This window comes from Neomonachus schauinslandi, chromosome 1, assembly GCF_002201575.2.
Source record: "Neomonachus schauinslandi chromosome 1, ASM220157v2, whole genome shotgun sequence".
Taxonomy (NCBI): Eukaryota; Metazoa; Chordata; class Mammalia; order Carnivora; family Phocidae; genus Neomonachus; species Neomonachus schauinslandi.
The window spans coordinates 183,623,753-183,636,864 of record NC_058403.1 but is presented as its reverse complement, the minus strand read 5'-3'; the positions used below and the strand labels follow the sequence as shown (position 1 = coordinate 183,636,864).

At 40.5% G+C, this 13,112-nt stretch overlaps 1 protein-coding gene across 1 annotated transcript; it reads left to right on the top strand.

The window, feature by feature from the left end:
* The first annotated feature begins 850 nt into the window (after positions 1–850).
* C1H3orf49 (chromosome 1 C3orf49 homolog) lies at positions 851–12,888 on the top strand. Its single transcript, XM_044912770.1, is given in 7 exon segments — positions 851–975; positions 5,068–5,185; positions 5,187–5,391; positions 8,310–8,434; positions 11,669–11,782; positions 12,279–12,443; positions 12,847–12,888. Coding segments are annotated over 7 exon segments (894 nt in total).
* Positions 12,889–13,112: the final 224 nt, after the last annotated feature.

The window sequence follows — 13,112 nt, the reverse complement described above, 5'->3', positions numbered from 1 at the left end:
TATGCTTCAGATCACTGATGAGTACAAATACAAAAAGCAGGATAATCCTAGTAGCTCTCTCCCACAATTCTCTAGAATTTTCTTTCTTAGTATGCAGTTACTTCTGTCTGAAAACCTCAAAACGCCATTGAGCGTGATGGGAATAAATCCTAGTGTCTGCTGCCACCTTGTGGTGAGAAGTATTTGCAGGCAGAATTTGCTCTTCGGGAAATGGGGAAATGTTCAAAGGGAAGCACGGACCAGGCACTCAACTTTTTCAGCCATGAAAGACCGCTATAAAATTCTGTGATATAATAAAATAGCCTTGGGATGTACTATAAGATGGCCAAATAACAACTGGGCTTTTTAATATGTGTCCCCTGGGGCCGAGAGAGTATTTATCAGCTCTAGCTGAGAGATGTAAAAAAAAGCTGGGATCATTGGTATTCCTCCGGGTCTTTCCTCTTTGGTATTCAAACATGCACATCTGAATGTGATAATCAATTGGTGTGTGATTATTTTATTACCAACCCAAAAGGTAGTGATTAGAAAATCAGGTTACCGTTTCTGCATTGGCCTTGCCCAGGAATCTAGAACACGTGTTCCACGAATTGAACTGGAATTTCCCACCATTCTGTCAAATGCATCATTCCCAACCTCTGTGAAGTTGTTAAACAGGGCCAGTCCCACAAATGATGTCTCTCACACCTTCAAGGGAATAAGAAAGCGATTCCAAAAATTTCCTACGTACTTTCCCCAAAACAGCCCAGAAGTTAAAAGTGCCTCTGGCCCTCAATGATTTATTTTTGTAGTTTGGGAGCTCAAGAGCTGAAGAAATCCAAAGCAGCTGCTACAGGTGGACTTGACAGCGATGGACCAGCCTCAGCTGTATCTTCCAGAGTCTTCTAAGGGTGCCTGTGGAAGAGTTGGTCAGTACCGAAGACTCCAGCAACACAGAAAGAAAAATGGCCCGTTCAAAAGGAAGGGGATTGAAAGGTAGGCCGATGGGATTCGTTTTCTTTTCTGTTGAGTGAGATTCTTTGGATTTTGCATTAAACAATATTCAGTGTGATGATTAGAAAAGGGAGCATCTCTTTTTCAGCATTGCCTTTAGAAATGAACACTCTGAATGGATTGGGGGGGCGGGGGAGACACCGCATTTCTACATAGGTCAGGAAGCCTAATGCCACAATGGACGCCTGATTTTATGAGTGTAATCGTAATGGGGAAAACCTTTCCTTTCCACCTGAATTTGAGTTTTAATGTGGCATGTGAGGCAAAAATAAGCACAGTCTCAGAATTTTAGATATCACATGTCCCGTGCAAGTACTATGATTTTGAAAATTCAATAGTATATTCTTTGAGATGAGTCCATTATCAATGCTTTCTGTTCTCTTGCCCAGCAATATGCACTGAAATATGTACTAATTGTATTTCACGCTCTGCATGCTCTTTAATGTAATGTTAAAACTGTCTTATACCTGGTATTTCCTGTCAAAGGAAAAACCGTAAAGAGAGGCAATGAAATACTCCAAACATGGGGCGCCTGGGTGGCTCAGAGGGTTAAGCGTCTGCCTTCGGCTCAGGTCATGATCCCAGGGTCCTGGGATTGAGCCCCATGTCTGGCTCCTGGCTCAGTGGGGAACCTGCTTCTCCCTCTCCCTCTGTCTCTCCCTTGCTCATGCTCTCTCTCTCTCTCTCTCTCTGTGTCTCTCTGTCTCAAATGAATAAATAAAATCTTTAAAAAAAAAAAAAAAGAAATACTCCAAACATAATACATTTTAATTTGGAAAATCAACAAGATGATTTATTTTCCAATTTCTTTTGGCTTCTTTCTTACCAGGTTCATGAGCAATAGCCCAGACATGTAGAAATGAGGTATTTTGATGAGGCCTGAATCCTCCAACACCAAACTTCTGAACTTCCACGGACAAAATGAAATATTGCAGAGATTTCCACTTTCAATAATAAAAAGAGTTTAAAGGGGGAAGCAATTCTACAAAGTACATCCATTACCAATCAAGATATTTGAAAACTTAAGAAGGGAAGGGTTCTTTTCAAAACAGAAATTGCAACAGTTCTATTCCAAGACCCTGGAGCAAAATCACCTTAGTTATGTTTTAATAGATTGGGAATGAGGGTGGAGGGGATGCAGTGGGAGATACATTCTAGAGATTCAGAATACTTAGAGCTGGGCTTTTAACCTGAGGGATTACGTGGATGGCCTTTGGGGTTCTTGAGCCTCCTGAAGTTGTATTTTCATTGTTTTGGGTGTGTGTGTGTGTGTATTTATGGTAGTAGAAATTGATGGCTTTATTAAATGATTCTCACAGGGCTCTAGTGAAGATTAATCCTAGCCCATAAATGGTCTTTGGGCAAATTAGAAAATGGCACTCCTGGGGCGCTTGGGTGGCTCAGTCATTAAGCATCTGCCTTCGGCTCAGGTCATGATCCCAGGGTCCTGGGATCAAGCCCCGCATCGGGCTCCCTGCTCAGCAGGAAGCCAGCTTCTCCCTCTCCCCCTCCCCCTGCTTGTGTTCCCTCTCTTGCGGTCTCTCTCTCTGTCAAATAAATAAAATCTTTAAAAAAAAATTAGGGCGCCTGGGTGGCTCAGTTGGTTAAGCGACTGCCTTCGGCTCAGGTCATGGTCCTGGAGTCCCTGGATCAAGTCCCGCATCGGGCTCCCTGCTCGGCAGGGAGTCTGCTTCTCCCTCTGACCCTCCCCCCTCTCATGTGCTCTCTCTCATTCTCTCTCTCTCAAATAAACAAATAAAATCTTTAAAAAAATAATAATAATAATAAATAAATTTTAAAAATTAAAAAAAAAAAAGAAAATGGCACTCCATCCTCAAGACACTTTACTGCCACCTGCCAGAAAGTTATAGTTAACTTGGAGCCTATGATGACTAAATGGAATAGCACCCCTAGCGTTTCTGTGTATGTGTAACTGGTGGACAGCCTATGTTCAGTCCCGAAAGGGATAGCTGGCTAGCCCACAGGCTCCCCCCCCTCCTTCTTTCGACCTCCTGCTTGAGTTCCCTCCTTGCCTTTTACTTTTTTCCTTCACTCATCTGATCCACATATTAATTAAAGCTATTATTTATTAGGTTCTAAGCCCATGAATTATTTCTTTTTTATGCCCACATTTCTGAAAACAGTATACCCATTTTCAAATGAGAAAACCTAAGCTTAAAGAGGTTAAATAACATGCCCAAGATCACACAGCTAGGAAGCGTGGTGCTGGGTTGAACAAGACCATTGAACTCCAGTGCCTGGGCTCTTCTGAACTACTTCCCATGTATAATTACAGAAAAGTTGAATGATTTAGCTCCAGTTTAGAACAGTATTTTCTTGGAGGATGGTCTATGTGCTGCTGGTATTACTTGAGATATTTTAGGTAGTATATGAAGAATATTTTTTAATAGTTATGAGTTTATTTTAATCTTAGAAATACATGTTACATTTACTGCAAACATAATATAACATAACATAATAGAAAACCTGGGATTACATCCAGAGAAATGAAGATCTATGTTCCTACAAATACCTGTACACAAATGTTTATGTGTGTGTTCATATTAGCCCCAAACTGGAAACAATCCAAATGTCTTTCAGTGAGTGAATGATTAGACAGTGTGGTAATCAGTATCATGGAATATTACTCTGCAACAAAAAAGAAAAATTGATACATACGATAATCTGGATTAATTTCCAGAGATTCATGCTGTGTGAAAAAAAAAGTAAATCCCGGAAAGTTATATACTGTATGATTCCATTTAGATAACATTTTTGAAAGGACAAAATTATACAAATGAAGGACAGCTTAAGGAGGTGATGGGGTGAGTGGGTGCAGCCATAACCCATGAAGGATCCTGGTGGTGATGGAAATGTTCTGTATCTTGAAAGTATCAATATTGTGATAAATTACACTTTTGCACGAGGTTACCATTGGAGGAAACCGGGCAAATCTCCCTGTATTATTTCTTACAGCTGCCTGTGAAACTACAATTACCTCAAAATAAAAGGTTTAATTTTTTAAACCCCTGGGATTTTTTTGGATATTATTGCTCTGGATGACACTAAAAACAATAGCTAATTGAGGAAGAATATTAGCTAAATAATGGTATCATGGTATAGACGATGTTTCTTCTAGAATGGTGAGTAACACAGACACTGGGATCAGATCACCTGTACCAAGTTATTTAATCTTTCGAGGCTTTAATCTCTTCATTTGTAAAACAGAGATGACAGGACGAGGGGTAAATTACATAAAACACGAGGAAGAACTTAGAAGAGTGCTTAGTGCATAGAACGCTATTAAGAAACATCTGTATTTTTTTTTTTAGATGTTTGTTTAGAGAGTGTGAGTGGGGGGAGGGGCAGAGGGAGAGGGAGAGAGAGAATCTCAAGCAGACTCCCTGCTGAGTGTGGAGCCTGACACGGGGCTCCATCCCATGACCCTGAGATCATGACCTGAGCCGAAATCAAGAGTCAGATGCTCAACCAACTGAGCCACCCAGACGCCCTCATTATCTGTTTGTATTACTAAAATAGGCCCAAATGATGAAGATGGTGTATGACTATTTGGAATCTTAGAAATAAGAGTTTAGAGTTATTCTCTCTAAATGAGTGTTTTATGTACATGCATCATTTACGGGGCCTTGGAGACTACAGACCTTATTAACTAGCCTAGCCATCGCTCATCTTTCATCACTATAGACCGGAAGCTACCAAACCCAGTAAAAACTACATCCAACCATCATTGAAAGGAGGTTACCAATTTGTCAATATGTGTTCTAACAGTCAGAGACCTGGATTAAAATCTGCATTCTATGCTCTCTGTGCTTCAGTTTAGTCATTAGTGAAGTGAAGATGATAGTGTAACCTACCTTTTACGGAGCTATGAGGATAGAATGAAGTAGTAGTGGTCAGAACATGCATAACTACTGATTTAGTTCTTGGTGTTCATTTTTATTTTTTTGGAATTGGATCATTTGTTCGCAATTCAAGTTTGGATTTTGATGATTTAAATTTCTTGTTTTTGACTTTTCAATTTCCTTAACACAAATTCTTTTTTATATTGTTTAGGTGGCATAGAGCTGTGTCCACCAACTTGGTAAAACAGAACGTATTGGTCCCCAAAGATGAATCGTCTGCTGACAGTGACAAGGAATTTCATGAAAGCCAGCAAAACCAAAAAAAAAACTGTGATGAAGAAAGTGAAGACTGTTTTGGGAAGGATGCTGTCCTACAAATGGAGAAGCAAGGCGGCAAGTGTCAGCAGAGGGGCCTCCACTAACCATAAGGAAACCTTCCTTTCCAACCCGCAGAGCCTTCTTCCTAGAATTGTCAAGGAGCTTCCAGCCTCCAGGTTATTTACCAAGCCAAGAATGAGAAAGCTGTCACAGAATGGTAATCAAAGGCAATTTGCGGTTAAGTGTCAAGGCCAAGAGGAATAGTGAAGTTAAGATGGCTTTCCTTGCTACCCCAAAGTGTGGCTTCTCCTGGAAGCTTGTCTGAAATGCAGAATCTCAGGCCCCGCCTGGGTCTACTGAGTCAGAATCTGCATTGTAGAAAGAGCCCCAGGTGACTTGCCTGTACATACATTTTGGAAAGCTCTGAATTACATTGTCTTTGAGGTCCCTCCCAGTGCAATTGGTGGCCTAACTGTTCTAAAGTCACTTTTTATTTAAATATGCATATACAGGTATATATTAAAAAATTAAAATAAGGTGGGCTTTTTCTTTGATTTTGTTTCTGGAAAAAGTAGTAATACAGCCCTTCAAAAAGCTATTTCCAACAGTGGAGCGTGTAGGGAGAATTCTATGAATAAAATTTATGATTGGCAAGTCAGAACAGACATTTTATTTTATTGTATCTACTTCCTATGTACCTTGTGGAAGAATCAGGATTTGAAATTTTAACTTGAAGTCTTTTTTGCAATGTAGTAATGCTGTTGCAGGGCGGGGCGGGGAGGGTCCTATGAGTTATGACTAACAATACCACTAATATTCACATTCTTCTCTGTAGCTTTTCTAAGTTAATAGACTTGATTTTTTTAGAACAGTTTTAAGTTTACTAGAAAAATTGAATGGAAGATACAGAGATTAACTTTCCATATACCCTCTCTCCTTACCCCACCCACCCCTATTAACATCTTGCCCTAATATGACAAACCCATCATGTTATGTCCTATATCCACCATTACAGTGTCATACAGGACAAATTCACTGCCCTAAATATCCTGTGTAGCTTCTTAATGTCCTTTATAGAAGAGCATCCGGAAACCTATATGGCCCTTCCAGTACACGTAGGGAATCCACACACGATCCCACATTTCACACAAAGATAAGGCTGCGTACCTGATGAGTACTTTTTCCTCATCTGTGTGCATTGGCTTATTTTCATCTTAGTTGGAATAACCAATCTCTATGCCAAGATTTCTTCGGAAAATCTGTCTTTCAGGACACAGCTCTAACACTATTACGCTCTCAGACGTGGCCCAATGATAGTGGCTCTTCCCCTGTTACCCTCGCAACATTTTTAACAAATATTTGCTAAATACTTATTATGTGTTTGCCAAACTATTAGGGATAGAGTAGCAGATAGAGCAGACATGGTCCCTGCCCTCACAAAGTCCTAGCATAGAGGGGCGTCCCAACATTAGGCAGATAATTACATCTGACATGAAGCCTTGTGGAGACCCATCACAGGTGCTCTAACTTTAGGGGAAGGGGCTCCAGAGAGGCCTCCCCGAGGAAGGGACAACTCAGTTGAGATTTGAAGGACAACTGGAGGCAGACAAGGAAAGAGTGGGAAGAGTTTTTCAGGAGGAAGGGAGAGCATATTCACATCGCAATATAAAGAGAACACAGGGTATAATAAGGAAATGAAAGTAATTCAGCCAGGGAAAGGCTGGTGAATAAGGTGGTCAGGATGTGGTAAGTCACATTAACAATTTTTAACTTTCTCCTAAGAATTTTTAATTTTTTGCTAAGAAAGCATCACATACTTTCAAGCTGGGGATTTATATAATCTGATTTGCATTTTTTGAAAGATAGCTCAGGCTGCAGAGCAGAGACTGGTTGGGAGGAGGGCCATTGCGGATGCAGGAAGAACAATAAGAAGCTCCTACACTCATTCAGGCAAGGAAAGATAGTAGCTTAGTTAGTTGCGGCAGTCGGGATGGGGAGGTAAAGGGAGAAGCATTCATAGGTAGAAGTTGTAAGATTTGGGGAAGAGCTGGATAGTAGAGGGCAGGGAGAGGGAAGAGCCCCTGGGTTGAGCACCTGCTCTGAGGACAGAGCCCCCATTCACTGATTAGGAGCCACCACTTCTAGCAAAGTCCTTGTCAATGGACCCCAAGCAAGACAAGATGGTTGTATGTGTGAGCACAGCAGGAAGGCACTGAAACAAAAGTCAATGCTCCTGTCAATCCTTTTGACAATGTGAAATAAAAGCCTCGCTTCCTGCCCACTTTTTTTTTAATGAAAAGGAGAATAACCTCAAATTTAATGCCTTCTGCAGGCAATGACATGGTTTTGTTTTTACCATATTAATTTTAATGCTTATTTATGACGCTGGTTTTTGATTTATGCTGATGTCTTAAAGTTACCTTTATAAAAGCATTTATAGTGTTAAGAACTGAACTGATAGAAAGAAAAATATTAAGGAAGCCGGGGTTCACATGGCCCCTGGAAAATGAGAAAAACGACGAATGTGGTAATGTGATGGCAGAGCCTTGAGCCACATGGCTGGAGAATGAGTCACTTTAAACATTCCTTCAATCAATAACAAGTACTCAAGGGATCATCTTACACAACAGAAGGTTACTTTTTCTAATTCCACAATAGTTAAAGGAAAAAGTAACAAAGGGCAAAACTGAAGTCTCAAAGAGATGTAACCACCTTTGCCAGAACAGGTTGGTGACCACTGAGGTCATGACCACAAGAAAAGGCAAATGTGTGCAGGAACAAGTATAAGATTAGGAAAAGCAAACCCATTTTTTATCTTTAACCCCAAGGAAAAAAGCTACTGAGGTAGCATGGGATGTGGTCTTTTCTGAATACTGTCTAATAAGAAAGTTTATCATTGTGGGGTACCTGGGTGGCTCCGTCCATTAAGCGTCTGCCTTTGGCTCAGGTCATGATCCCAGGGTCCTGGGATCCGGCCCTGCTCAGCGGGGAACCTGCTTCTCCCTGTCCCTCTGCGCCTCCCCCCATGCTCTCTATCTCCCTCAAATAAATAAATAAAATCTTAAAAAAAAAAAAAAAGAAAAAGCTTATCATTGAGATCCTTACAGGTTCTCTCCCCCCTCCCTTCTCTCTAAGCGACTGTACAACTTGATGTTGTAGAAGCAGAGACAGAGGCGATAACCCAAGGAAATACGCTGCTCCGGGCCAGGAGAACCACCAAGCGGTTATCTGTGACATCCCTTCCTTCAGGACTGCAAAAGGTACAACGCTAAAACAAACTCGCCTCTAAAGACTTATATACAAGTTGATGTTTAGGGGTATAGTAAAGGCCAAGTTCTCATAATAAAGCCTTCATGTCTGCTGCTTGCATCCTTCTGTCCAAGACTTGAGGACACAGCAAGCGGGCTTTCCGGGTCTGATGCCTCTACTTCTGAGCTCAGATGGTTCTACTTTTACTATCATCGGGGCAACAGTGGAGTTCTGAGCTTTATACTGACTTTTCAGCTATTCAACTATCAAGTTACAACTATATTAGCATCAGGTCAATCACGCATGCTGCTTGGAGGGAAATTCTAGACCAGCACTGCCTAGTAGAACTTTGAGGATGCAAGTATACCCTATCCAATATAGTAGCCATTAATCACATGTGACTTTTTTTTTTAAAGATTTATTTATTTATTTATTTGAGAGAGAGCACAAGTGGGAGGGGCAGAGGGAGAGGGAAAGAGAATCTCAATCAGACTCTGTGCTGTGCACAAAGCCCCACGCAGGGCTCGATTTCATGACCCTAAGATCACGACATGAGCCAAAACCGAGAGTCAGATACTTAACTGACTGCGGCACCCAGGCACCCCAAATGTGACTTTTGAACCTGAAATGTGGCCAGTGCAATTAAAAAGTTGGATTTTTACTTCATTGTAATTGAAATTAAAAGATGGTCACATGTAAAGACATTGTGGCAGTAGAAAATCCAAGAGCGTCCAAACCAAAGCCTGTCCTTATCTGTGCATATGTAAACTTCAGCCTAAATTGCCCAAACTATTTTTTTAAATCACCTGAACTTTTTCTATTTTTGAATACAACAAACAGCTCTGAAGCTGACTTTGTTCCAATTTTAAGTACTTTGGAAATATCAACTCAGATAAAAATTACAACAGTCCTATAAGGTAGGTAGCAATAAGGGTATCTGGCTGGCTCAGTTGGAAGAGCATGGGACTTTTGACCTTGGGTTTATGAATTTGAGCCCCACATTGGGGGGTAGAGATTATGTAAAAATAAAATCTTTTTAAAAAAAGAAAAAAAAGGTAGCAATACTATCCTTATTTTAGGGATGGTACTGAGAGGTTAAATACTTTGCTTAGATAAGTGGGAGAGATAGGTTTCAGACCCAGGAAGATCTGGCTCTAGAGTCCTTACTCTTAATTACTTTGCTAAATACTAATTGTACTGTCCAAAATGGTAGCCACTAGGTATATGTGACTATTTAATTAAAATTAAAGTTCACTTCCTCAGTTGCACTAACTGCATTTTAAGTTGCTAGATAATGACACGTGGCTTGCGGCTGTTGTACCAGCAAGTAAGGAAAATTTCTGTTTTTGCAGAAAGTTCTATTGAACAGAGCTGCTCTAGAGTATCATCGTAAGAAGGCACCAGCATTAGTTTTGAATTTTGCCTTTTGTGTGCCAGGTTCACATTTGCTGTATTCCTATTACGTCCAGGGCGATTTCTAGGTTTGGGGGGCTCTAAGGGTGATCCAATAGACATAGTTCTGTTCTGTGAAATTTACGATCTAGTAAGGGGGATAGATATTAAACCACAGCTCTGCAGAGCATTGAGGTAAGGATAACCTTTTGAATAAGTGGCACTGGGACAAGTAGATGTTCATATGGGAAAAAAGAAATTTGATCCCTATCTCACACCATATACAAAAATTCATTCCTATTGGGTTATAGATAAAGTGCGGAAAAGGTAAAACCTTAAAGCTTGTGGAGGATGATAGAAATGACTTCAGTATAGAGAAATACTTCTTAGGACACAAATATCACTGACCATAAAAGGAAAAAATGGATACATCTGGTTACAGTAGGATTGCTGTTCAGCAAAAGACTTTAAACGTTGTCAACTGGCTGCAAAAGGTCTTATTTAGGGGTGCCTGGGTGGCTCAGTCAGTTAAGCATCTGCCTTCGGCTCAGGTTATGCTCTCAGGGTCCTGGGATCGAGTCCTGCATCGGGCTCCTTGCTGAGCGGGGAGCCTGCTTCTTCCTCTGCCTGCCGCTCCCCCTGCTTTCGCTCACTCTCTCTCTGGCAAGTAAATAAATAAAATCTTTAAAAAAAAAGGGGTGGGGCGGGGTTTGTTTAGCTCTTGGAATGATCTCAGTTGGTCACATTTAAAAATGCGAATATTTGAAAAATATCTGGATTTTAAGCCTTCTTTTGAAAAATAGGGTTTGGAAACATTAGGCCCCCAATTCCATGCAGAGGCTGCCCCTTGGCAGGAGGCACATTCTCTCCAGTTTACCACCAGCCACAACGGGTCCTGTTTTACATGACCTTCCTGGACCATCCAGGCATTTGACTCTACAATAGTGGTATTCAACAAGCACAGAAATAACTTAGGAATTACCACATGCGCTAAGTGTTCAGTAGGAAAAAGTACTGGGTTTTATGGGAAAGAAAAACGAGGAGTCCAACTATATATAGATAGATGGATTGGGGAGGGTCCTGCAAGTGACAGGTGAGCCTGGGCAAGTTGGCAGGGCAGAGTGGTGGGTCAGCAGACTCGTTTGTAAACTCAGACACAGGGTAGGTCGTAGATGTGGTCCCACATCCCACGTTGTGCCGGTTTCACAATAGTCTCAATGCGAGTTACTAAGCACAAGGGGAAGGAAGAGTAAACCCAGTAAGACTAAAAAGGGCCTATTAGCCAGGAGCCATGACTTAGGAATGATTTCCAATAGCAACACTATTAAGACAGGTGCTTAGAAGAAGCAAGCCAGGGAAGCTAGGGAAAGTTATCAGGCTTGGGGCAAAAAGAACCCAGAGCCTTCTTTTTATGTTTGGAGACATGTCTGCCATGAAAATAAGGAAACCTGCAGAAAAGAGACCAAATTAACAACTAGATCCAGTGATAATGAGCTTTCTGGGGCACTGGTCCTCAGCAGCCCCACACTCTCACTGTGCTCGGTGGCTGCAATTTCTTCTTTTTCCCCTTGTGAGTGACCTGCTTTTTTCCTGACACTGTATAACATTCTTTCAGAACCAGACGATCTCATTTCTCTGCACCCTATAGATCTCTTCAAAGAGAGCTCTGGGCACAAAGGAGATACATGGGGCGTGGAGAATAATGTGACTATGCTCTCCAACCCAACGTTGTTATGTGGCAAATGTTCAGTTTATAAGAGAATGTCCCAAGGGTGAGAATTCTTATTTAAGCACTGTCACAGAAATATTGTTGGTACTTCTTAATCTGATGTGTTTTTGCATTTTTGTGATAGGTTCCGTATTCATCAAAAAAGAGATCACACTTTCCAGCACTTAAAAAAAAGAAGCGTGGCATGGAAAACATCCTCCGAAAATCAGATTTGACAGTAGGAAAACTTCAAATGCAGGTGGTGGACAAAGGCTTTTACTTTGTGTTTCAGAAGCATTGCAGAGGGCCGAGTTTAACTGAATGCACAGCCCTGCTAGACAGCATGGTTGAGGGAGGAAATTAATGATTAGATTAGCACGAAGAAATAATGTTAGTAGGGGGCATCCTGAGAGTGACTAAAGGATTGCTAAGGGCATCTAGGATGATGCTGTGTGCCTAATAAATATTAAGTGAATTCAATTAAAATGAAGGCATGCACAAAGGCTTCTTTTGGGAAGAAATGAGATTGTCTTTACCAGTGGGTGGTAAATGCATGTTTTCTTGCTCTGTTTGCCATGACTTGAATTAGAATAATACTTTGGGATTTGCAAAACGTCCACCAATTCCTGAAGTTGTCTCTCAGGAAAAAACCACCATCCCTTTGGTTTTGACAAGGGTCGGGCCTGGTTAGTACTTGGATGGGAGACAAGGCTTTCCAAAATATGGCTACATTTCTTTGCATCTGTCTGTCATAGGTGGATGACCTCATAGAAACAGTGACAGATAAATCCATGAAGTTATTGGCCCAAAGACATGCTGAGCTTCAACAGTGTGAATTTCTAGGGGACGAAATTCTTCAGTCTTCGAAGCAGTTCCAGAGGATATCCAAGAGAACCATGAGGAAGTATAAATTGAAAAATGTATGTTTCCCATGTACCTGTTGCTGCTTCTGATTTAGTTCCTGACTGCCTAAGAGTTATTTTTATAGGAATTCTTATCTTTTGGTTCATAAACCTGAATACATCTCTCTAGTGAATTAATCAGTTGGGGAGATGGATATTTCTTAGAATATTCTGTCCAACAGTCCTTAAAAAAAAATCCTTTTTTGAAAAAATGATTTTTAATTCTGAGTCAATGTTAGCAAATTTTTGCTTCATAATTCTTACTAATATTGGAAAACAGAAACATTTATCAGGGCATAGCAATTCTGCAGAGAAATTTCTCCCAGGATTTGCCAGATGAAATTAGAGGAATCATTTAAAGGTATTATGATACTTTTAATATGACTACTACTGAGTTAAATTTAAACTTCCATATTTAAAGATAAGAATTCTTATTAAAATTACAAAAACTAACATTGTTTAAGGTATGATTCATGTAAAGTGTCATGTTTCCGAACTAAAATAAATGGATAAGGATGGAACCTAACAAGTATTGAACATTAAATTCACTACTTAAGAAAATTACAAGTGATTCAGCCTTACCTTCATTTTTAAGATCATGAAATCCTTTATGCAAGACCGACCATCTTTTTTTTTTTTTTTTTTAAGATTTTTTTTTTTTGACAGAGAGAGATATAGTGAGAGAGG